This window comes from Carettochelys insculpta, chromosome 1 (assembly GCF_033958435.1).
Source record: "Carettochelys insculpta isolate YL-2023 chromosome 1, ASM3395843v1, whole genome shotgun sequence".
Lineage (NCBI taxonomy): Eukaryota > Metazoa > Chordata > Testudines > Carettochelyidae > Carettochelys > Carettochelys insculpta.
The window spans coordinates 118,288,726-118,315,188 of NC_134137.1; the positions used below are offsets into that span (position 1 = coordinate 118,288,726).

At 45.7% G+C, this 26,463-nt stretch overlaps 1 protein-coding gene across 4 annotated transcripts in view; it reads left to right on the forward strand.

The window, feature by feature from the left end:
- Nucleotides 1–1,220: 1,220 nt before the first annotated feature.
- Nucleotides 1,221–26,463, forward strand: part of ARHGEF7 (Rho guanine nucleotide exchange factor 7) — a 220,352-nt gene continuing 195,109 nt past the window's right edge. For 2 of the 4 annotated variants that reach the window (XR_012645027.1, XM_074990421.1), the window contains exon 1: nt 1,227–1,926. Coding sequence is in view for 3 of the 4 variants with exons in the window: in XM_074990421.1 (XP_074846522.1) it covers nt 1,762–1,926 (165 nt within the window). In the remaining variant the exon portion in view is untranslated. Of the gene's footprint in view, nt 1,927–26,463 lie in introns of all 4 variants that reach the window. The other 2 variants (XM_074990443.1, XM_074990434.1) reach the window with 2 other exon arrangements.

A 26,463-nucleotide genomic window follows, 5' to 3' on the forward strand; every position in this document is an offset into this window, starting at 1 on the left:
GTCCTGCTGTGAGTGCAGGGAACTAGATTCAATGATCTCTTGAGGTCCCTTCCAGCTCTCTAAGTTATGTATATCTCCATATGTTCCAAAAACATCTGTTCTCCAAGAATACTTTAATGAAACCTACCAGCTCTGTAAGGCTATGCAAAATGGCTCAGCTTTATCAAAAGAAGAGGAAGCATCCCAATCCTGTTTTCTGTTGAGCGATAGAATTTTAAGAAGGGTCCACCCAGAGCTGTCTCAGAAAATCCCTCTTTTAGCCTAAACAACAAGAAGTCTTGTGGCACCTTATAGACTAACAGATATTTTGGAGCATAACCTTTCGTGGGCAAAGACCCACTTCGTCAGATGCATGAAGCGGGTCTTTGCCCATGAAAGCTTATGCTCCAAAATATCTGTTAGTATAATAGGTGCCACAGGACTTATTTTTATTCTCAAAGATACAGACTAATGGGTCTACCTCTCTGATATTGGTCTAAACAAGTCTGCTCTTTCTTGTGGAAGTCCTTGTTAAGCTACTTCACGAGGTCTCTCTTTCTTTTAGTGCCTATTGGGCTCCAGAAGTAAAAATCTAACAGTAGTAAAATACTTTCACTTGAAAATATCAGATGATAAAAAACCATTGATTAGAATTCTGTTCTCTCTTATATGGTGAGTCATTGATTGCAATCAAGTGGCATAAAACCCTCCACTAGAGGGCACATAAAACAAACTGTGTGTTTAACGTTATATTCTTGTTAGCGTTACCAAGGTCAAGGATAATACAGCTAAACCTATTCCCGACAGATTTTGAGTCCATTCTGCACTGTTTAGGCTCCATCTGGTTACATACTGAATTAAAATGTTCACCCCCCAACTGCTGGCTTGCTGGGTAGTAAAAGAATACATAGCACACGCTTATTTTAATGCCACGAAATCATGAAGGCTGCCACGATTTGAAGATCAACTATCCACTTTACGTAACTAACGCCAGTATAAACATTACCAGTATTGGCCACCATGTATACTGAGGAGGAGGAGATTTAGATGGTGTTCCAGACAGCCCCTGCCTAAATCTGACCCTGTGGATAAATATGGGCATGGTTTGCCAACGGGTGCATGGGAACACCCATTCCCATGCAATACGTGTGACGCTATAATGCACATTACCACCCCCCCGGGTCCTATTACCTACACCGGATTTGTTTACACACAATAGCTGGGACGCTTCCATTTGGATCCGGCGCGCGGTAGCAAGAAGGCCCGCTCGCCCCGGGAGGCGCCCGCGCAGGCGCCCGGTGCGGGTTCCAAAGGCTAGCGGCTCGCGGCAGCTGCGCCCCCAGCGAGCCGCGCCCGCGGGCGGGGCGCGGGGTGCGCCGCAGGTTGACTTGCAGCGGAGGGACCCCGCGTCTTTTCTTCTCGGCCGGCTGTCAGTGATGTCATGCGGAGGCGGCCGCCGGCGCTGAGGGCGGAGGAGGGGGGCCGGGGAGGAGGAGGCGCTGCAGGTTCATGTGGATGTAATGAAAAGGCAGTTGACAAGCTGCCAAAGCGCACGAGCGGGGGGGAGAGAGGAACCGGACCCGCTGGCTTTCGCAAAGCGAGGCGTCATCTGCAGCAGCAGCAGCTCCATGGCGAGGGCGCAGGGAGCGGCAGCAGCCCCAGCCTCGGCGGCTTCCACGTGAAACCCTAAGCGAGTAGTGGGGGGGGGGGGCACCGTGCAAATCTAGCCTCCTCCGGAGGCCGATTGCCTCCTTCCCGCCCCTCATTACGGTGGCAGCAGCCATGAACTCGGCGGAGCAGACCGTTACATGGCTGATCACCTTGGGCGTGCTGGAGTCGCCCAAAAAGACCATCTCGGACCCGGAGGGCTTTCTCCAATCGTCTCTGAAAGACGGCGTGGTGCTGTGCAGGCTGCTGGACCGCCTGCTGCCGGGCACCATCGATAAAGTAAGTGCACCTTCCCCTGCCCCGCGAGCCCGCCCTTTGCCGGCGAGCAGCCTGGGCGCGTTTGTGCCGGAGATCACCGCCACGCTCCCCGCGCGGCGTGCGCGGGCCCCTGGCAGCCAAGCTCGCGCGCCGAATGAAGCACCGGGTAATGCACGCGCCCTTCCCCCCGCTTGCAGGGTGTCACACGCGAGCGGCTCCCGCTCCGGTGGCTGCAGAAAGCGCCTCTCCCGCGGCGCGCGCCCTCCCGCCCGCCGTGCAGGGAGGAAAGGGGGCCGCCGGGGCGGGCAACGCTTCAGCGCCGAGCCGAGCGGGAGGCGCTCGCCGCCAGCTGCCCAGAGACGCGTCCCCGCCCGGCACCCCAGCTGGGGCGCGAACCGGGCAGTGCTCAGCGGGGCGCCCTTTCCTTTGTGCGCCGAGCCCTGCACCCCGCCCCGGGAAGCGCAGACAGCCGTGGGGGCGCTTCGCTCGAGGAGACCAGCCCCTGCCCCTCCCCTTCCGCCCGCGCCCAGCCGCACGGGCGCCCCCGGCCGGACCCCGCTCCCGGTAGAGCCCGAGCCGGCCGAGGGGCGCTCGGTGCTATGCAGCTTCCTGGCCTCCTCAGCCGCCCTGGAAGCTGCATGGCGCACAATAAAGTCCAAGCCTGCCCCCTAGACGTGCGGCTCCGGTGCCCGCGGCCGCCTCTTCTCCCCGTCCCCGAGGGCAGCGACCCCCAGCCGCGCGGGAGCGAGGCAAAAGCGCCGCGTCAGGGGGCCCAGGCTTTTCCGCGGGGCTGGGCTCGGTCCCTTTTAAAGGGACGGGGAGCTGGGCTAGGCCCAAGCTGCGGAGCCCGCCCTCGTGTGCGGGAGGAGAGGCGGCCCGGCCCTCTGCATGGGAATTGGGTCGTGTGTGTGTTTGTCATGGGGTGACTCTTCTGGCCAGATGAAAATAATTTCGCAATCAGAGGTCTTCCTGCAGGAACCAATGAGGTGAGGCTGTGTAGGAAATTATTAAAAAAGCGTCTTAAATAAACATGCACCATCCTCACCATTGGTGGTTCTGAAGTACCTTCAGTGTGTGCTGGGTTCTCTGGTTAAGAGCCCTTGCCCTAAGTCATTTACACTCAGAAGCCGGCCTCTGATTTCGTTTCTGGGGGAGGCGGCACCTGAATGGAGCGGTTCTGAGGGGGCACAGGGGTTGGTCCTGCTGTGGGCAGGGGATGGACTTGATGAGCTCCAGAGATCCCTTCCAGCCCCAGGATTCTATGATTCTGTCTACTGGGTTGCAGGATTGGGGTCTGAATAGAGGTAATATAAGCAGGGACAGTGGGAGAGGCAGGAAACAATGATGTATGTTCCATTGCTGACCTGTGCACACAGGTTTTTGGATTTTTTCTGAGTTTCACAATTTTTGGTGAGATTATTTTGTGCAGAAAAAAACGCCTTTCAATATTAAAATCCTAGCTATGTGTGAAGAAGAAATGTATACAGAATTAGATGTTTCCATTTGTCTTCCTTTTGGACATTCCAAATCCAAAACCAGTTCATGTAACGGCTGGAATATGATCAGCAAGGCATTAAAAATGTTTCAAATGACACAGAATGCAACGTGTCCTGGTCTCAGTAAACAGAAGAAGAATGTTTTTAAATACTAGAAATATTTTCCTGCAGATTGTTTGTTTTTGTATTGCTTGGGCTTTATATTGTTTACCTATCACTCAGAATATCCTATTTTTTTCAGACCAACATAAAATGGTATGGCAGTTTTATTTTGCATTGTGTGAAAAATAAATTCGGTGTGAAATAACTTTCATGCACCATGTCCACTGAGATACAGTAATGCCTCTTGTATTCCAAATAGAGAGGATTTTGTGTATTTATTCCAAGCCCAAAAGCAGACTACAGCATTTGCAATGATCAAATTGGAACACTAAAGCTTTATTTCAGAGAAATAGGTGTTTGTATGGACTCTCCATTACATATATTATTTTTCCCACAGAGCACACACGCAAACTTTGATGTGCCTATCAGCGCCTTTGTTAAAACTTTGTCTTTATATCCTACAAGATAATGAGGAAGAGATTGATGAAGAGCATTAGTTGGGCCAATGGAAAATCCCTGTGTTTTAGAATACAGTATGATAAATGAGGTAGAATGGTCTTGTAGTCAAGGCGCTGGGCTGGAATGGTAGGGAACTGATTTCAATTCTTGTCTCTTCTACTATTCTGTATGTGCGTTGCCATTGCAGTGGAGCCCTAGGGCTCCGGTCAGCCCTTGCATCCCATTGTGCTAAGCACTGTACTGTACTAACACATAACTAAAAATAATTTGGTCTATGATGCGATGAATATGATTCTAATTATGAGGCATGACAACAAGGGGAAGTGACAAACAGAGGGCTGAAGCATAATGTATCTATGAGATACATATGAACAATGTGATAAAACAGTGGTCAGAGCACATCAGCAAGGCAATCTCTCTGTGCCATCTATAACATGGAGGGAATAGTATTTTCTTTCTCCCATCCCATATATTGTCTATGTAGGATCCAGTGCCATACAGATTGAGTTTAGGCTTAATTTCCCACATTGTGCTTAATCCCAGAGTAAGTCTTTGATGGATCAAAGTGTTAGATTCTGTAGGTCAGGGTCTATTGCGTACTATATGTATATACATACCCTTCCACAATTGGGCCCTGGACTTAACTAGGGCCATTAGGCGCTAGTGTGATTTAAATAACAATAACTAAGAAAGTGGAATGGAAGGGAGCTTGAGAACAATATCTTCAAAGAGTGCATGAATTCTTGAGTGCTGGGATATTAGGGATTGAATCATTCATGCAAATGACAGACTCTGCCATTTTTATACCAGAGACTGGAATAACTAGAACCAACAAGGAATAATGTCAAACAACTATTCACACAGGATGAAACTCACACAACCATGGGGAACCCATTCAGGGCTTTTTGTGACATTAAAGTTTGTGGTAGGGCTGTGTAGTAAGGCATAAGTTGAAAAGCTGTATAGAGGGCGGGTCACATTTCGTGTGTGCTGTGTAGGGACTCTGACCTAGATGTGACCAGGTCTCTGTTAAAGAGACTCAGGAAGAGGCTATGGAACCCACACTTTGATAGATGTAGTCATCTTGGAGCTATTGTCTGGGGCAGTGTTTTTTCAACCAGTGGTCCATAAACCACTCAAGTCTTTAGATTATATCTCCAAGGCAAGGGCTGGCAACCAAAATATCAACAAGAACCATTTTTTCCAATTTGGTAAAAAATTCAATAATTCAAGAGCTGCAATGCATATGAATATGAGATGGTCCTTAATAAATAATGTCAAACCATGCTTTTTGTAACCTCTATTTTAAGAACAATGCACACACAATGAATTCTAATGTGGTACATGTTTACTGCAGGATGTTCACAAACTTTTTACATGTTCTATTTCCTCACACTTTATAGGTGTATTTGTATCACCGCCTTCCTGGCTTTCACTCCTGAACCCTCCCTCTCTGTGGAGGACACCAGGGGGAGTTATCCAGTGTTTCCAGATCACATATCATTTAGTATTTAGATTCAGGGTGTTCATTGTGGGGCCTTTAGATGTTCAGCCTTTATCAAAAATAATTGGGGGTGTGTTTTTGTTTTTTTTTTTGTGCTTTGCAATTATAGCGTCAGGAGCCACAAAGGAGTCCTTAAAGAGCCATGTGTGGCTCTGGGGCTGCAGGTCGCAGACCCCTGCTCAAAGGGGTCAGTGAAAGTTTGTCGTTACTATAGATCAGTGGTTTTCAATCTATGACCCATCGAACCCAGGGGCTACAGACTATGTCTAAGATTTCCAAAGGTATTCATACCTCCATTTAAAAATGTTTAGGGGTCTACAAATGAAAAAGGTTGGTAACCACTGGTGTAGGGGGTTGTACAGCCATTGCAAACACTGGTTTAATTCAATGGCTAGAATAATTATCATAGAAGAGTTCTGGTTGTCTCATTTTGTGGGTTGGTGGGTGGGTGGGAGGGTGAGTGGACTGTATCCCCCTTATCCTCAGTTACTTGCCCAAATAAATCCCATTAATTTATTCATTATGGGAGAGTGGATAATTTTAATTCATACTGTACTTGCATGTCCAAAAAGCTACAGTACATTCAGAGTGATTTATTGTTTAGATTCTGAGCCACATTGACAGAAGTAGGAATTTTGTGTGCGCTAGAAATGTAGGATTGACTCCAATTTCTCTAATTCTGATTTGGTTGTTTTTTTTTTGTTACTAGAACCATCTGCAGCAAAACAGAACCCTTGTCTTTAAGACTCCTTGTTCTCCTGGTGGTGTTATTCTGTTTTCAACATTATACTACCACGAATAGTAATTCACATAGCACCAGATATATACAGAGTTCTTTTTAAATCTGGGCTCTGGTGCTTCACTCCTTAGAACCCAAAAGCCTACTGACTTCAAAGGACATTTTGGGGTTCCAAGAAAGTTAGGGTTGGACCCATAAACTAAGGTTTTGTCTATGCTAAAGAGTTCTGTCAACAAAAGTCAGGTTTTGTAAACCAAACAGGAGTGTAAACATGACAATGCTCTTTCCATCAACAGAACTCTTCTACTTTGCCAACAAAAGAAAACTGGCTTGGTGAGAGGCATAGAGCTTTTGTAGCAAATTTAGGCGTCTTTGTTACATTGCTGTAAATGACCTCTTGTGGAGATGTCCCACAATCCCCGGCCCCCCAACCACTCTGCTGAGCAGTTTTAACTCTGCTGCCCTGCAGACAGGTACACAGGTTTCTGTCTCTCCCACTTTGAAGGCCAGGAAATATTTGAAAGCCCACTTCCTGTTTGCTTGGGGTGTACAGTTCACATCACATCTTCCCAGCTGACCATGGTGGCCCCACACAGCAAACATAGTCCCACTTGGTGCACATTTGAGTTGTTGAATCTGCTGGCATTGTGGGAAGAGGAGGCTGTGCAGTCCCAATTCTGCTCCGGCTATAAGAACTTCAGTACCTACAGTTAGATTTTTCTGATTTGTGTTGGATAAAGGCTACAAATGTACAAAGATAAAGTTACTGAGGAGGGTGTGCCAAAAAGCCAGGGAGTCAAACTGCCATTCTCATGCTTTGCCAAAGATCTTCTGCTTTCATAAGGAGCTGGATGTCCCCCTGGGTGGCGACCCCACCACCAAGAGCCCTGTGGATAGTGTGGTGAGTTGAGACAATGCACTCAACTTTTAGGAGGTGAATGTGGAGGATGCAGCAGGGTCATCCAGTGGCACAACTTTTTTCCATTCTGGAGGAAGTACAGCCCTGCAGTCTTTGGCACATGTGATGCAGGAGAGCAGAGCTCCAGCAAGTGATTGCTTTGAATTGTTGCTGCTTGGTTGTATGAAGCAGAGCTGTCCTTTGCTTTGTATACTCAAGAAGTAGCTGAAGAGATAGGAGCATGTAAGACTAGCTGTGCTGGCAAGTGCTTTGCATTTTTCTGTGCAATTAAGCACTGTTGTGGAACGGTGTATTAATGCACATCAAGATTTCCTGGGAATCCTCCAGTGAGATCTCTAGGAAACTTTTCTGGAGGTACTCTCCATTCCTCCTTGGTGTAGAGCTGCTTTGTTCCTTTCCCCCTTGTAGGAAACTTTCCCACATCAATTGGCAATCCATGTGCAAGGATCAAAATGGCACATAGGTGAGCAGCATAGGGGCCCAGTCTGAAGCTGCACGTATGCAAGAGATGTACTTTTGTGTCCCTATTTACCCTCAGGAATGAGATAACTGTCTTCAAGGACCCCTGCCTGTGCAAAATGGTGGCAAAATTTACAATACGCTCATCCCTCGCTATGTGAGCACAGTTGGTTCCCAAAGTTCTGCTCATAGGCAGAAACTCATAAGAGTGACACTAAATTCCCCTTAAAATACATGTAAAAGTCTCCAATTTGTTCCAAGTGCTTGTAACTTGACATAAACCAGTTGAGTTTAAGTACTTTTCTGATGTGTTTGAATAGTTTGGCACCAAAAATAGGATGTAGTGTATGTATGTAGAGCAGGGTTTCCCAGCCTACGGGTTGTGACCCAAACATGGGTCACCATTAGCTTTGTTTAGGGTTGCCAGCTGGGCAGTTCTGAGTTGCATGTGGCTGTTAAAGAAGCCATTTGCAGTTTCTTAACACTGCTGCTTCAGACAGATATCTATCACTAGAGATAGCAATTACCTTATGCCTAGGTGCTGAAAGCTTAGCGCTTGAGTTAATTGGTTTTAATGACTGTTACCTGCTGGGACCAGGTGGGCGGGGGGAAGCCACCCTGCCTAGTAGTCCCGGTGAAGAGGCTGTGGGAGGAGGAGGAGTATCTAAGACTGGGGCCTTTTAGGGTGGTGGTGGGGCTGAGGGGGGGAAATCTAAGGCTGGGGGCGGTTTAGGGATGTGGGGTGTCTAAGACTGGGGGCAGTTTGGGGCTGCAGGGGGGTTCTAAAGGTGGGGGCAGTTTGGGGCTGCTGGGCGGTGGTGTGGGTCTCTTCACTCCTTGGCCAGGGACCCCATTGCTTGCTCTTATTAGCGGGGGAAATTCACTCAGTGAACATAGGTGGGTATACGTGTCCCTCGTTTTAGCGAGTACTCGTAAGTAAAGTACTCTTTAACCAAGGGATGGGTGTAATGTCCCTAATCACCTGCAGTGATCCCCTTAAAAAACACTGGGATTCTTTGCCCCCCCAGGCCAAACTCACCATAGTTTGAGTGTTCCCTGAGATGTGTGCTTGCCAAAAGGCAGAAACAAATTTAAAAATTTTAAAAGGTGCATTTAACTATAATGAATCAATGCGGTGCATCTGATAATCATGCTTCTGGTTCTTGTTTCTTGTGCTTCTGCAGATGTGTGTCTCAGTGGCACCCCCTACACACCCATGGGCTACGTCTACACGTGCCCCAAACTTCGAAATGGCCATGCAAATGGCCATTTCGAAGTTTACTAATGAAGCGCTGAAATGCATATTCAGCGCTTCATTAGCATGCGGGCGGCAGCAGTGCTTCGAAATTGACGCACCTCGCCGCCACCCGCATGCTAATGAAGTGGCTAATTTGCATGGCCATTTCGAAGTTTGGGGCACGTGTAGACGCGGCCATGAAGTGTTAGTAAAATTTACTTATGATTAAAATACTGGTTTCTTGAGAGTACTGGATATTAGAATATTAAACTCTCTCACATCTGACATATACTGGTTTTGATTGTCAGCATAACTTGCATTGACAAAATTCGGTAGCATGGACAAGGCCTAAGACTCATTCACTTTCCCAAAGAGTTAGGATTATGACTCACTAGGAATAAACAACATGAACAGATTACTGAGAAACACTGACCTCATTTTCATGCACATACCCCAGTAATTAAAAACAGATGGGACATACAGAAAATACACGACAGATCAGCAGGAGAGTATCTAAATAGAATGTTTTTCCATCAGCCTCTTTTTAGAAAATGCTGTAAATAGTATGTGTTTAGATGACATCTGTCTGTGGAGAGGGATTGAAGAGGAAATGACATATAACAGTATTAATACTTTTTTAATGTGCTCCTTTAAAGGTTTTTGGGCACCATAATAATAACTAATAACAGCAGAAGTATCAAAACAAAGGCAGTGCGCTCACTAAAAGGCAAAAATGTCAAAGAACTGATTTGTCTTAAGTTGAGAAACAGGTCAATGGATTTTAAGAGCAGCTGACATGACTCAAGAGTTTACAGTTGCATAGTGCACTCAATGTCCATCCACCTGCCTTTTCCTATCCCTGTTCTGTGGCTCTGCATTCTCCAGAGAGGATCTAGTTAAGTTAAAAGTGAAAAAGCCTGCCAGACCAGTTAGCAGAACTTGTGAAAGAGCCATTCAGGTGGTAATGAAACCATTGAATGGGCATTTTCCAACCTCTATCAGTTTCAGAATTTACTGTAACAAAACAAGAACAAGTATCAGAGAGGTAACCGTGTTAGTCTGTAGCTTCGAGAACAATAAGAAGTCTTGTGGCACCTTATAGACTAAGAGAAATTTTGGAGCATAAGCTTTCGTGGGCAAAGACCCGCTTCATCAGATGCATGAGTGGGGGACTGGTGGTTTCAGAGGGGTATCTTTGGGTGCTAATAGCTCCCCATTAAACTCTGACAAAGACTCACATCCCCCGTCTGATCTGACTTGTTTTTAACTCTTTTGATAAGTACTGTTGATCCTGGGCCATTTCCACCTTGCTGAATAGACCGTCAGCTCTGACCCTCCCTCTTACTGGGATCCCACTCTTTAAATACCCCTCTGAAACCACCCCCCCACTCATGCATCTGACGAAGTGGGTCTTTGCCCACAAAAGCTTATGCTCCAAAATATCTGTTAGTCTATAAGGTGTCACAAGACTTCTTGTTGTTCTCAAAACAAAAACAGCAGTTATATATCATTTTAAAGACTAACAACATAAAAACTATTTTGTTAGTCTTTAAAGTGCTACATGACGGCTTTTTTGTTTTGTTAAGATACAGACTAACACGGCTACCTCTCCGAATTTACCATGTTAGTCTCTGCAAGATCTTAGTTAAAAATTTATTTTAAATATATTGCTTTAGTGTGTAGCTGAAGATTATAAAATCACATCTCTAAAAAGCTGTTATCCCCCCAGCTGTTGTTGGGCAGTGGGGCACCAGTTTAAAAGTACTGCCTAGGACTCCGTGGCCATGTCTACACATGCCCCAAACTTCGAAATGGCCACGCAAATGGCCATTTCAAAGTTTACTAATGAAGCGCTGAAATGCATATTCAGCACTTCATTAGCATGCGGGAGGCCGCGGCACTTCGAAATTGACGTGCCTCGCCACCGCGCGGCTCGTCCAGACGGGGCTCCTTTTCGAAAGGACGCCGCCTACTTCGAAGTCCCCTTATTTCCCATGAGCTGATGGGAATAAGGGGACTTCGAAGTAGGCGGCGTCCTTTCGAAAAGGAGCCCCGTTTGGACGAGCCGCGCGGTGGCGAGGCACGTCAATTTCGAAGTGCCGCGGCCGCCCGCATGCTAATGAAGCGCTGAATATGCATTTCAGCACTTCATTAGTAAACTTCGAAATGGCCATTTGCGTGGCCATTTCGAAGTTTGGGGCACGTGTAGACGTAGCCCATAAATGCTAAGAGTGGTCCTGGCCCTAACCTTTCTCTTTCCGGTAAATACACCACCTCATACACAGAATAAATAGAGTTTCCTTTCAGAAAGCTATGGCTAAATTATTTTCACATTAAAACTATGTTCTATCTTTAACACAAGAAGATTGCTAGATTTCAAGAAGAGTAAATTTGAAGAATTAGGAAAGCATTGTTATTGTAGAGGGCGTCTCTTACTTTTAGTCCATCATATGAGATCATGTTACTCTTTGCATTTCAGAACAAAACATGTGAATGCTAACCAGAAAAGTTTGTGCTGGGGGGCATGCTGGGTTTGCTGAAAACTTATACTTGAATGTGGGAAATGAGCAAAAACCCCAGTTCTTAAAAGAAAATTATGTTACAAGCTTTATGGTGCACATATGTTTGTACTGGGGAGCTGTTCTCTTTGAAAGAATAGGGATCTTGTCCATACCTCTCCATCAATGTTAGCAATTGTTTGACTGAAAAGCCATGACTGCATTTGAACCACATGTTTTAAATTAGTTATGTTGATAATAGGAAAGAGCAAAGGATTCATAAAAATTTCAGTGGAAGTGCCTTTCATTATGGGGATCATTTCCCAAATAAGTTACTGCATCTCAGACTAGTAGACTCACTTTTTGATATTGTATATAAGGATTAAAACTAGAGTTGTTCCCCAGACAAATTTCTCATGCCTTCCACACTCAGGGACATGTACGCCTTTACCCAGTCTGTAAGGCTGAAGGTGTGACCCTTTTAATTTAAACTCCCACGCTTACCCAATTCTTAGGGCTCAGGTTATAATTCCCTGTGGGTATGCAGGATCTGTGCCACTGAAAAAGCCTTACAGAGTACTATTCTTTTTCTCTATTTATTTACAATTACCAAGAAAGCAGAATACATGCTAAGCACACAGTATCATGCTCACCAATCCTGATAAGGCAGGCAGGCAGACTTCCACTGTTGGGACAGACATAGTCACTCTCTGGATGCTGGTTGCTGCACCGCCGGCTCTTGGAGAGTGAGTCCTCTTTAAGGTGTTCCTTCTTCCATGTTTCCTGCTTGATGTTGTATTCTTCCTTCCTCCTTTCTTCCTTCTTGGACCCCAGTTTAAGTCGTGAAACTTGAGTCCTGCTTAGCTATATCTTGACCAATTATTTTAGTACAATTTTACGAATCAATCATAACCTATGGTAACAGAATTACCTAACCTATCATAACCCACCACCTTAACTGATTTACATCTAACAAAATTAATTATACAGCAGACAGGAGCAATTACAAACCAGAGAGAGAATATACAGAAAACAGTAGAAAAGTGAAGACAGTCATCATAGAATGGTGATTCCACAACTCAGCTATTGATAAGTCATTGCTTGCTAGGTGAAATGCTGTTAACTAAGTTTTCTTTACTCATCTTGAGATCTGTTTAACAGTGGATGGCATTAGGATGTGGTCGTCTTAACAGCCTGATATGATACTATTGTACTGGAATGTGAGTATGTGACTTGCAGCTTCACAGTTAATGGCTGCTGCTCTTTAGTCTGGCTGCCGACCAAGCTATAGGCGTCTCAGTATGGCTAGAGACACCATATTGGTTGTACTGTAAAGAGTGAGAACCTTTCTTGCCATACTCCATTAAGTTTTGTTGTACTTTCACTAGCAGTCACTTGTCCCTATTTATAAAGAGCATTGTTCCAAAGAGGCTCTCATTCTTGCTAACTGTCATCTTGAGAAAAAGACATAAAAAGACATAAGGATTCTGCATTTTGATCTGGCATCTTTATTGTGTTCTCCCACAATTAACACAATCACTCAAAGCACAGGACTTGGTGTTGATGGGGGACTTCCATTACCCAGACATCTGTTGGGAAAATAGTACAGCATGGCACAATTTATCAAACAAGATCTTGGAAAGTGTTGGAGACAACTTTTTATTGCAAAACCTAGAGAGGCTGTTGTAGATTTGAGTTTGAAGGTGTAAGGCAGCTTGCATGAAAATGATCTTGAAATTATGAGAGTTCACAATTCCAAGGAATGGAAGGAGAGAAAACATCAGAATAAAGACAAAGAACTTCATGAAGAAAGATGTCAACAAATTCAGAGAACTGATCATTGAGAGCTTATGAGAAGCCAGTTCAAGGGGAAAAAAGAGTTCAGAAGAGTTGGTACTTCTTGAAAGAAACTTCAAGGATATGAAGGCAAGCTATCTCAATGTGTAAGAAAGATGGTAGGAGACCATCCTGGCTTAAAACCGTAGTTCTGCAACAAACTGAAATTCAAAAGTAAAAAAGAAGTGGAAAGTAGGTCAAATTGTGAGGGATGAATATAAAAAGAATCCGAACACCACATTTATGTAGGGACAAAATTAGAAATGTTAAGGTACCAAACATGATTAAACTAATTAGGAACATAAAGGGTAACAAGAAAATATTTTATAAATACACTAGAAGCGAAAGGAAGATCAAGACAGAGTAGGGCCATTATTCAGTAATGAGGGAAAGTCAAGAAGAGAAAAAAGGTTAAATTCCCTTTTTTGTTTCAGAGAGGTAGCCATGTTAGTCTGTATCTTCACAAAGCAAAGCAAGCAGTTCTGCAGCACCTTAAAGACCAAACATGTTATTTATTGGGTAAGTGTTTGTGGGTAATCTCATGAAATGGGTCTTACCTGTGCAAAGTACATTACCTAATAAATAAAATTGTTAGTTTTTAAGGTGGCACAGGACTGCTTGCTTCTTTTTTATTTGAGCTTTCATGCAAAAGGTTGGCAGTGATAGGAAAACTAACATATTGAACGTCAATGCAAATAGGGTAAGATAAGAGGTGAAAATGGGGAAAGAACTGTTTAATAATTACTTAGACAAGTTAGACATCTTAAATTTGCCAGACTGATTAACTGTATGCTAGAAATTGGCTGAAAAGCTCTGAGCTATTAGCAGTTATTGCTGAGAACTCATGAGCCGTGTCTATACTTGCATTTCTCTTTCGAAAGAGGCATGCAGATGAAGGAAACTGAAAATGCAAATGAGGCACTGATTTACATATGTGGCACTTCATTTACATATTTTTTCAAAAGAGCTTCTTTCGAAAGAAAAACAGCAGTGTAGATGGGGCTCTTTCAAAAGTAAACACCATCTTTGAAAGAACCTTTCTTCCTATTTTGTTTCAGATGACCTCTCAGCAGGACTAAGCACCCTCCCTGACAGTTTTTTTTTTTAAACCTGTGTGCCCCAGACTGCTAAATGGCCTCGTCAAGGACTGACCACACAACTGTTGGTTTACAAGGCCACTGCTCAAACCACTGAGCTATAATAAGGCATCAGTAAATTGTTCTCCATATCTAGTGAGGACAGGACAAGAAGTATTGGTCTTAAATTGCAGCAATGGAGATTTAGTTCAGACATTGAGAAAACTTCCCTACTGCAAAGGTAATGAACCACTGGTATTAGTAGCCTAAGGATATTGTGGTATCTCTGTAACTAGAGGATTTTAAGAGCAAGTTGGACAAAAACCTGTCAGGGAGAGTTGAAATAGTATTTAGTTTTAGCTCAGTGCAGGGGACTGAACTAGGTGACCTGTTGAGGTTCCTGGTAGTGCTACCATTCCTTTGACTCTGTGATGTGATTTCACAAGTAGGGTGGGCCTTTGCGTAGGAGGCACACTGGGGAGAGATGGGATATAGCTGACACCTTGCACGCTTTGGCTGTTACCTGTGGAACAGATTACAGTGAGTGAGTTGCCAAAACTGAGTGGAAGTTACAGGAACCCTGAGCTGTTGTGGTTTATGTTGTGCGGGGGGGCAGGGCACGAATGCAGCAGGTGCAAAGTTGACTTAAAGCCACTTTTGACACTTTCTCCTGCTGTTCCTGCATCCGGCACAGCTTGGGAAGAGTAGAGAGTCTAGGTTAGGAACATAGGCACTGGGTTCCCTTCTAGCCTGGGGGCGTTCAACACCCTGCCACCTCAGGACCCCCCATTCCACTCTTCTCCCAAAAATCTGCCTTGCCTGTCTCCATCCCAGGTCCTCTCCCTCCCTTCCAGAGTGTCTGAGAGGGAGCGAGAGGGGTTCAGTGTTACTGCCAGTGGGTGAGAGGCGCTGGTGAGAAGGGAGGAAAGGCGAGAACTTGGCTGCTGGTGGATGCTCCAGCCCCTTTTTTGTTCGTTGAGACTCAGGGGAAATTTATGTGCATTATATTTTCTGCATGGGAAAGCTCAGATGCCAAAGTAAAATTCATCTAGTTATTTAAAGAGAGAGTACCTGTATCAGGATTTCAGCCCTCCTAATCCCTTTAAGAGTGAGGTCTCTGGCTTAAGTAAATGTCTCAAGTTTTAACTTTGGAACAAAAATAACGTAATTTGCTAATAACGGATTGACTGAAAACAACTGCAGCACTGGGGGTACTTTTAATGGGAGCACAAGCATGTATGCACCATCACTTCCCATAAAGGGCACTCAAGCATTCATGTGCAGCCACCTTCCCCTAACAGTTCTTCTTGGGGGTAGCTACTGGGACTGGCAGAATGAGAATGATGTTGGAAACAAGTAATGATCACTTGTCTCAGATGTCATCCTGAGTGGTTGGGGCCAGATTTTTCTATCAGTTGCACAGGACCGAGGACTGAGTCTAGCATTTTGTGGCTTTGGGAGGAAGAAAGAGAGGCTGTTTAGGAATCAGAAGAAAGTGACTTCTGGAGGCATATCAAGCTAGAAGACAGTGACATTTCTGGGAGGAAGCCTGGAACTGCTGTATGTAGTTTAAAATGCTAGCTAAAGAGCAGACTGTGGGACACAGACAATATATCAGGGTTGGTTCTTGTGACATTTGTCAGGACATCAGAATATCATCCCCTGAAGTCTGTACCAGGAGGGCTAGCAGCAAGAGGACGTTGTTTTTCCCCTTCTGAAATTGACAGTGAAATGCTTTGCAGACCCTCATCACTGTAGTTGTAGGGCATGACAGGGCTTGACTTAAGGGACAGGAGATATATTTGTATGTTTATGCACATATGCCCTATCTCCTGGTAATAGTGCTTATGTACCACCTCTCAAGAAGATTATTTCTGCTTCTGGCAGGAATAATATGCAGCAGGATTCACTTTGCAGATTAACTCTGCTTTTGTTGTGCTTTGAGGGCTGGTAACCACTATCCCTGCACCGGCCAGAACGTGACCCACAGTATTTATTCCGAGAAGTATTTTATTGATGGCAGCAATCGATCCACCAGCTGTCGATTTTATTGCACCTGCTCAGACATGATATATTGCTCTCCAAGTGCTTTCCTGTTAACTCTAGTACTCCACTAGGACAAGAAGAATACCTGAAGTTAAGGGGAGAGCAGCTGCCACCATCGCCCTTACTATACACAGAAGACCTGGTGGTAAGCATGTCGACTTCAGCTACATAATTTGCATAGCTGAAGTTGTGTAGGTTAGATTAACTGAGAGGTTTAGTGTAGATGAAGCCTAACAAAAACGAAAGCTTGGCGCTGTTAAGGACACATACATAGCATGTTTAAGGCCTTTTTTGTCCGCTTTATCCCTGTGGCTAGAGGGGATGAGAATCTAACAGACATAGGTACTGGCATGGTACATTTCCATTTCCACAGTGGCTCCTTGCCATGAATCCCCAGGCTTAGGTGATTGTGGGGTCAACCAAGGAAGCTCTCTCTGTGCCAGAGAAGGGGGAAGCTTCTTTCTGTCTTTGAAAACAACAAGAAGTCCTGTGGCCTGTTTGACTAACAGATTTTGGAGCATAAGCTTTCCTGGGCAAAGACCTGCTTCATCTGATGAAGTGGGTCTTTGCCCATGAAAGCTTCTGCTCTGAATATCTGTTGGTCTATAACGGGCCACAGGACTTCTTGTTGTTTTTTGAAGATACAGACTAACTCGGCTACCCCTCTGGTACATCTCTGGCTTTGGTGGCTCTTCTCTGAAAAATGGGCTTTGTCAAGAAGGGTGGGTCTGGCTCCTAGCTAACGTCAGGATACTTGGTGTCTGAGGTGTCATAAAAAATACCCCCCCCCAAAAAAAAAACCCACTGAAAATACACAGCAAGAATACTTTTGTGGTAAATGGAGCAAGACTTAGATGCTGACTGGGGTGCTGGAGCACCCATGGAAAAAAGTAGCAGATGTTTAGCACCCTCTGGCTGTCAGCTCCCCTGCCCTGTCATCCCCAGTGCCTCACACCCACTGGAGGCCTTGACAATCAGCTCCTCCTCCAGTGCTTCCCACCTGCCATCATCAGCATTTCCATGGTGTGCAGGGGGTTCTGGAGGGAAGGGATGGGGGCATGTTCTGGGGAGGGGGCAGTACTGGGTGGGAACAAAATGGGGATGGGAAGAAGTAGCAAAAGAAATGCTGATGTAACCCTTCTGTTAACGGCAGATGCCTGCCAGAAGGGCCGGGTTCAACTCTTGTGGGGTTTTCCTATCAAGGATACAACCAACCGGCTCGAGCCCCCACCCAGTGGCCTGGGACAATTTCACCCCCGTGCTGGGTGCCTGTAAGGCGGTTCTCCCCCACCCTCGCAAGCACAGAGTCTGAGATAGAAATGGCTTGTTTAATGACCGTAACCTACCCCAAGGTTACAGCGACAGATGCAGTATATCTCAGCACAGAAGAGACAAAACCCCTTTTACCCAGATACCATCCCCATATGCAGTAGGACCCAGTCTCTTGCTGGGGCTCTTGGCCCTTTTCCACACACACACAGTTACAGGGTGCACCCTCTGCGGTGCAGTCCCAAACTCAAAGCCCACAGATACATCACCAGGGCAATACTAGCTGTCCACTTGTCTGTAGCCTCCCCTTGCTGTCACCAGCCATCTGCCATTGTCTGCTGCCGCTCCTACCGGCCGCCTGCCGTCGTTGTCTACCACCACTCCTACCGGCCGCCCACCGGTCCTGCTGTTGTCCGCCGGTCCTAACCCCACTGCTTGGGTCTGCCCTAAGGCAGAACCCAGTGATTTCAGCTCTTGGTATCTCTAGTGTGGGGTTTCACAAACACCCTAGTATCCAGCTCTATCTTTCAACAGGTGGGGAGAGTTAGTCAAGCCAGGCTTATAGCTATATGGCCAAGGCATAGGCAAGGGCAAGGCACTCAGCAAGCTGGCTCAACCAGTACCCCTCCCCTTCTCTCTCACAATGCTTTAAACCAGGGAGCCCTGTGTAATCAATGTCTTACACAGCTAAGGCGACTGCCCTGTCCCCCACAACAACCCAGAGCATTGGTGAGATCTCACAACTCCCGCATTAAGTGTCAGCTTAAATTGTGATTTTACAACTACATGTTTACAATAGACCAAATCTCATGGCTTACTTGCTACCCATTAGGCTTTGCCTGAAAAGGTATCACACATGCACACCTTTTGCATTCTTATGCAGATGACCTCTGGGAGACTTATTCCTCCCAGCCTTCAGCAGCACTGCATTCCTTCTGCCACATTCCCTACACTGATATTTATGCAAAAATATCACAAGACGTGATTCTGATGGGGCACACCAGGGACGCTCAGCAGTGTCATGTTAAAATCAAGGAGCTGAGGCAAAAACTACCAAACATGCAAAGAAACTAGTGGTCGGTCTGGGGCAAGGTCTGAGAAATGCCCATATTATGATGAGGTTCATACTGTTTTGGGGGACACATGCAACCTCTTCCCCCAGAAGATGCACAGACACCTCAGCATGTGTTGCTCAGCAGGATGATGAAGCAGCATCTGATTTATTGGACAAGGAAGAGGTGGATGATAGCCAGGTGCAGTTAAGTCCAGAAGCTGATCCTGCAAGCCAGGAGCTGTTTCTGGACTTGGAGCCTGTCCCCTTCTCTCAGGAGGAAGCTTCAGAGGCAAACCGGGATGCAGAAGAGGGCACTTCTGGTGAGTATTCTTTTTTTAATTATGAGAGTATGATGCAATTGTGGGTCAGGGCGAGAGGGTCTATGCCTGCGTCCCTTAGAACAGCTTGTTAATATTTCTGGGGATGGAGCACTGATCCTGTTTGGACATCTCACTGAAGGTCTTAGACAGGCACTTATGGATTCTCCTCACCAGATTTCTGGGGAGACCTGACTTATTTCTGTTTTGATGGTAAGACACCTTACCACACCAAGCCCCCAGTGAGTGATCTGGAATCAAGGCCCCACAGAGCATTCTTGCAAATTTTCCAGCACTGTACCGAGACAGAATGAGCAATCCTTCCTTACCCATTTTGCTTATTCTGATGAGGCTGATGTCTCATTTGGCAACCTAGAATGCAGGGGAAGTTTTGTAAGTCACTAATGATTTTTTGCCTGTGACCCATCCAGCACAGAGCAAAACACATGCAGCCTTACTGGCTTTTAAATCATGGTGCAGCATTAAAATCCAAGCGTTGCTTTAAGAAGCCCTCATGGCAATCCCCCTCCCTCCAGGGCTGGCGGGCAATTAGACCCTGCCCTGTTTCATTTGCACGTCTACAGTGACTTGTAATGATTCTTGTGCAGCCAGTCTGCTTTAAAATCTAGATGCTGCTCTAAGAAGCCCACACAGCAGCGCCCCCTCCCCTCTGGGCCAGCAAGTGATTGGACCCTGTTTTATGTGTGCACTTGCAATGACTTAATGATTTGTTTTTAAATCCTAGCATAGGCAGCCTGCTTTAAAATCCAGGCACTGCTTTAGAAGCCCACGTGGCAGCCCCGATGCAGGGCTGGCAGGCAGTCAGACACATGGCAGCTATGTCAGTCCCCCCGGGGCTGGCAGGTGATCGAACCTCACCCTATTTCATGTGCGTGCTTGCAGTGACTTTCAATGACTTTTTAAAATCCTGGCACAGCTTTAAAATCCTCACTACTCCGTGGCATGTCCTGTCCAAATGGCGGAAGGGCGCTTCCAGAGTATGTTTTTTCCCTGTGAACTGAAGATAGTTTACCATTGTGTTCAGGATAAATGTCAGCTGCAGAGAAGCTTAAATCGTTCTGCTTGGAATCATGCATTCTTCAGCCTTAAGAGTCTACAGAATGACCTTGCAGTTGCAATATGTTCTTCCATAGAGACCGGCAGCCATTCGTTCTGTCAGTATGCTCAGTGGTCTGAGTAAAGATAAAAGTGTTGCTATTGACAATGCTCTTAATATTTAAATTCTTTTTTTTTTTTTTAATGTAGGAAGTGACCTTGCAACCAGGAGTGAGAATAGAGGCTCCAGTCCCCCTGAAATGAGGTTACCCCAAATACAGAGGAGGAAGAAGTCATGGCAAGAAATGATGGCAGATTATTGTGAAGTGGCAAGAAAGGAAAAAGAGGAGCTGAGAGATTGGAGGAAAGCCATAGAGAACAGACTAAAATGCATGCTTCAGTTCTGTCAGTAATGAACAGGCAGACAGAGATCATGGAAGCAAGGCTTCAGAAATCAAACTCCATGAACTTGACACCTCCTGTGCAATACGTGCCCCATTACATGTCACCCTATCCATATTCATTTCCCTTACCTGGTTGGGACTCTGTAGCCCCCAGTCACTCCCATGCCACCCTTTCCACATTCATTCTCCTCCCCTGGTCGGGGATCTGTAACCCCTGGCCACTCCAAGTCCACCCATTTCAGACCTTCCTCCACACCATCAATCTCCCCTCGGCTCAGGGCTCTGCATCCCCCTTCCAATCTATACCTCCTCCCTCCAAACATTCTGCCCCCTTCTCTTGTCAAGGCCTCAGAACAAGGGGTGGGGGAAGGTCATGGAGATCTCTATCCTCAGGGAATCATCCACCAGCAGAAGGCTATTATATAATGAACTATGAGCTTATTATCCTTTTGTTTTCTCTATTCCCACCACTCTGCCAGGGCCCCTAAGTAAAAATGTTATAGGTTGGAAAAAGAAAGTTTTGTGTATTAGTTAATATGCTTTGGGGTTGGGTATGGCGGTGAGGGTTGTCACATGTTTGGAGGTGGTTTCATAAAGGGCAAGGAAACAGCATGGATGTGGAAGGGGGATGCTAGTTAATGGCAGGAGATTTAGGACCCTTCATGCTCATTCATAAACTTGGTTTTCAAGACATCCCTGATTTTCCTTGTCTCTTCTGTGCTTTCCTGTTTGCTCTTGAGTTCAGCTGCTGATAATTTCTGGCCAGGAGATTTGCCTCTGCACCCCACAATGGCATGAAATTCTCCAACCTTGCCTCCCAAAGTTTCTGAGGAACACAGCAGGCCCCAATGACAAGAGTAATGTTTTCTTCACTGAGGTCTGAGCGGTCAGAAGACAGCTGAACCTGGCTTTTAAAAGGCCAAAGGCACATTCTACCACCGTTCTGCACCTACTCAGCATGTAATTGAAGAGCTCCTTAATGGGGTGCAGGGTGCCTATTGATGGCTTCATGAGCCAGGGTAACAAGGGGTAAGCTGGGTCATCAAGAATCATGAAGGGCATTTTGACACCTCCAATGCTGCTTTTTCTGGTCTGGGAAGAAAGTACCACTCTGGAGCCTTCCAAACTGACCAGAATTCCTAAAGATTCACCTGTCATCCATCCTTCCTGACCACTCTGTGTTGATGTCAGTGAAATGACCTTTGTGATCCACCAATGCCTGCAACACCATTGAGGAGTACCCCTGGAGGGTACTTGCAGGCCTGGTATGGTCCTGTGCCAGGATGGGGATGTGTGTTCCATGTATGACCCTACCACAGTCAGGGAACCCTGTGGCAGCAAATCCATCTAAGATGCCCTGCACATTCCCAAGGGTCACTGTCTTTCTCAGGAGAAGCTTAGTAATCGCCTTGCAAACTGGATAAAAACAGCTCCCACTGTAGATTTTCCCACTCCAAATTGGTTTTCCGCTAGCCAGTAGCTGTCTGGCATTGCAAACTTCCACAGAGCAGTTGCCACACACTTCTCAACTGTCAAAGCATGTCTCATTCTGGTATCACTGTGTTTCAGGGCAGGAGACAGACCTTCACAAAGTTCTGTGAAAGTGGCCTTACACATGTGGAAGTTTTGCACCCACTACTGATAGTCTCATGACTGCAAAGTAATGCCATCCACCAGTCTGAGCTGGTTTTGCGGGTCCAGAACCTGTGCTCCATGGTGTACAGTCAGTCCAGTGCTGCAAACAACTCCACAGTGCTACTGTCCAGATCTTCACATCTGTCAGTGCCACCTGCCTCAATCCACTGAGACTCCATGGGCATTGTGTTCAGAATATACTTCACTGCAGTATGGGAGGTCAGCACAAAACACTGCCCCAGACATTGAAGCACTTTTGGATTCATGTTATTCTTTGTAATGGTGGGTGACCATCAACGTAAAAGCAGCATGAAGATTCCCTTGTCCATTACTTTGCCTCAGGAAGTGAGGGAAATGCATTCTGGGATGTTGACATCAGAAACCCAGAACCATTCATAAGAAGTTTTTTTTTTCCCTACAGGACACTGGCACATAATCTTAAAGTGCAGTGGGTCTCAGGAACTGTGGGATAGGCGCCTAGAATTGCCTACTGCCACAGTTGAACTTAGGCAATCTGATGGGGACATAGTAAGTCAACTCTGTGCGCAGTTTCGGACACTCAACCTCGACTTTATAAAATCTAGTGTTGAAGAGTCAACTTTAATAAATTCAGCTTTATTTACAAGTGTACACATACCATGAAAGTCTATTGTGGCACCCTAGCATGTTGAGCCCCAGAGTTTGAAAACTGATGTCACAGTAGGACTCCACTTGCCACTTCTTGTTCCACAACTTGGTGAGAATTTTTCCACCCTGGTCTCTACAGAAATGCTGTTGTTAAACCCAGTTAGTTGGGCTGCAGGCAAACAGGATTTAGCCCTACACTGTTTAGCTTAGTAATGTTCTGTGGCACTGAATTCCACAAATATTTTTGAACAAATTTCTTTCAGAAACATGTTGCCAAATTATTCAGTTAGTCTCAGCTATTTTGAAGATGCCTGACAGACCCTGTCATATCTGAACATCACTTGTTCTTGTAGTATGGGATAGGGTAAATATGATTGCGTCATTAGCCTTTGCTATGTCATTCATTAAGAACAAATAGTGTTTAGATTGCCGCAGTACTCAGCGTGTACAAGGTGCATTACAAACATAGGGGAAGACAGACTGGGCCCTAAATAGCTTACAGTCAAAGACAACAACAGGCAGGAGCAAAATTATTGGGCTGTGTGACAGAGATCCAGCTTTGTTTTGGGGGTCCTGCATGCCTAGGTTGGTAAGACTTAACTCACAGGCTCACTGTGACCTGCAATGTGGGCCTTCCCCCTCTCTTTTCAGAGACAAGGTTCACAGCTTACTGAGTCACCTTCCTCATAGGCCATCAGTGGGTGTGGTGTGAGAACACTCAACAGTCTTTGCCTTCCCTTTCAAGGAGTGTCTCTTAGTGGGGGAGTGTTGGGAGGGAGAGGACCCAGGACTGCCTTCTACAGTAGGTTTCAGCCCAAGGACCCTGATGGCATCAACAGCTCTGTGTTCTGCTGCTACCAGATCTATAGCTCTTTCCTGGACCACTTCCCCAAATAGCCCCTTTTGGTACCTGATCTCACCCATCTTCAACTCTTATGTAGTACACCATCTTGCTCCTACCATGCCTGCCTCCCATCCCTGGAAGTGGAACCTTTAATCTAGTCCCAGCAAGTTCTTAATGGGCTGCAGTTGTTCTGATCAGCCTCTCTCTCTTTAATTGTTTCTAGCAAGTTCTTGATGGGCTCCAGGTGTCTTATGGCAGTTGCTGATTTAATTGTCCTAGTACATTTCTGATTGCTCTGGAGTAGCCCCAGCCTTGGTCACTCAGGGTGTGTCTACACAGCAAAGTTATTTCAGACTAACGGCCACTATTCTGAAATAATTTTGGAGGGTCTACACAGCAAAACCATGATTTTGAAATTATTTCAAATTCTGTAAACCTCATTCCATGGGGAATATCGCTTATTCCAAAACAGATATTTTGGAATAGAGACTGTATAGACAGGGAATTGGGGCTATTTTGAAAATAGGGGGCCTTTGGGCTATATCTACACAGCAGTGTTGTTTCAGAATATTGGAGCACTATTTTTATATGCTTTTTGTGTGTAGACGAGCTATTTCAAAATAAGCTTATTCTAGAAAAATCTCCTCCGGAATATCTTATTCTGAAATAATGGTGCTGTCTGCACTACAGCAGTCTTTCGAAAGAAGTCCCTCCAGAAGAGATCTTCCAAAAAAACTTCTTTGAAAAGAGTGCATCCATACACAAAAAAGCAGATCAAATGAGGGATCTGCTCTTTTGAAAGAGAGCATCCACACTGCCCCCACTCTGTTAAAAGAATGGGCCATGGATCAAAAAAATCCGATGTCATGAGGACTGCTCTTTCGAAAAAAAGGGCCTGCAGAACATCCACACATATTTTCTTTCTAACAAAGCTTTCAAAAGAAGGCACTCTTCCTGAAATGGGAGTGGAAGAACGCTTTCAAAGGAGTGCTGCATACTTTTGATTTAATTTTCAAAGAACGCTTTTTGTGTGTAGACACTCCACTGGATATTTCAAAAGAGCCCCTTGCGAGTGTAGATGCGGACAGCCTCAGGCTATGGCTACACTATAATTGCTATTTCAGGATTAAAATGTATCCTGAAATAGCATCTCCATGGCTAAGCACTGCATGCGAAATAGTAGCACTATTTTGAGCATCGTATTCCAGTTCCAGTATCTTTTTTTGTATGAGGGATAATGGAAACCTCAAAACAGTCACTTATTTCAAACTTGGGTGCTGTGTGGATTGCATCAAGTTTGAAATAAGTTACCTTAAACTAAATTACGCAATTTATGTTGCACATATTGTGTAAATTATTTCGAGTTGTGGCTACAGTATAGTCATAGCTTCAGGGAACAGAAAACTATTCCTCCAATGACCATTATTGTATATTTACCTTCTATTAAACTACTGCAGGGAGGCTGGCTGCGGGGAGGAGGAGGGAACTCAGACTGTGGGGCCTTTCGTTCCTTGATCTGTTCACATATCAGGGCAGAGTTCTTCTGGGTGGCATCCACTAGCTCCCTCACTGCCTTTGGGGACCAGTGGGTGCTGTCACGGGCTCTCTGCTCAATGTCCCCTTCTGGATCCCTTGTTTTGGCCCAATGACTTCCACACCCATTCCTGGCTTTCTTCTTAATTGTCCCCCAAATTGATTTGGGGTCCTGGTTTAGTGCCTCTTCTTCTGCAGGGGGATCTTCCCCCAGTACCACCAGATTATTGCAAGGAGGCTGGCTTGTGGGGGCTCAAGGGAAGGACTGCTACTGAGGGGCCTACTTTTGTTCTTTGATGCATTCACGTATCTGGATAGAGTTCCTCTCGGTGGCACCCACTAGGTCCCTCAATGCTTTCGGGGACCAGTGGATGCTGTCTGCTTACTGTTCCACCTTCCAAATTAATCAATTGTAATATGTTCAATCTCTTCATGAATGGAAGCTCTACTGTGCGTACTCTGGATATTGTCTGTCTCTCTCTTTTTTTTTTTTTTTTTGCTGCTATTTTTAGATGATTTTTTTTTTGTCTGAAGAGCACAAATGTAGAATCACCAACCTGAATATAATCAAAACAAAGCAGCAGAAATGTAGCACTTTGAAGACTAACAAAATAGTTTATTGGGTGATGAGCTAAGCTTTGTTTTGTTGGGGTACAGGCTAACACGGCTACCTCTGTTACTACTGAATATAATCAGTTTAAGGTGAAGATGCACCAATTATCAAAACAAAAAAGCAATCAAGTAGCACTTTAAAGGCTAACAAAATAAGTTATTAGGTGATGAGCTTTCGTGGGACAGACCCACTTCTTCAGATCTGTTTTTTTGTTCTGATAGAACGTTTCGACTGCTTTTTTTGTTCTGACAGACTACAGACAAACACGGCTGTCGCTCCGTACCGTTTATGTACATCACGCTAGTACTCTTATCACATTACAGTTGGCTTTTTTTCCATACTAAACTTTTATTCATGTCTTGATCAGAATTGTGTATGCAGCATGTAGCAACCTTTGCCCACGTCATGGGCTGCCACAGTTTGTCCCCTCTGTGTCCGGCCGACCCCAGGACCTTGTCCCCTTTAATGGATGGCTGGAGGCAAGCCTGCAGTTAGGGAGCCCGGCCCTCAGTTCAGGGCGGGGCAGCAGGTAAGCAACTAGCCACCAAACAGGGTGGCTCAGGAGAGGCGAGGGGCTGCCCCTCGAGGGAGTGGGGTATGGGGGCACAGGCCCCCCCACTCCACTGTGCCCTGGCCCAAGGCCCTAATGATCGCTCTCACCCTAAGCTTGGTGGTGGGGATCCAGACTGCAACTACCACCATGGGCTCAGGTGGAGCATTCTCTGGGCCACTTCCTACCTCGGTGCTGGGTCCCAGTTGACTTGGTCTGCAGGTCCAGACTGGTGGGCCTTTTCCAGGTAAGGTAGCCCTTGGTAGGTCTGGCCAGTTGGACATC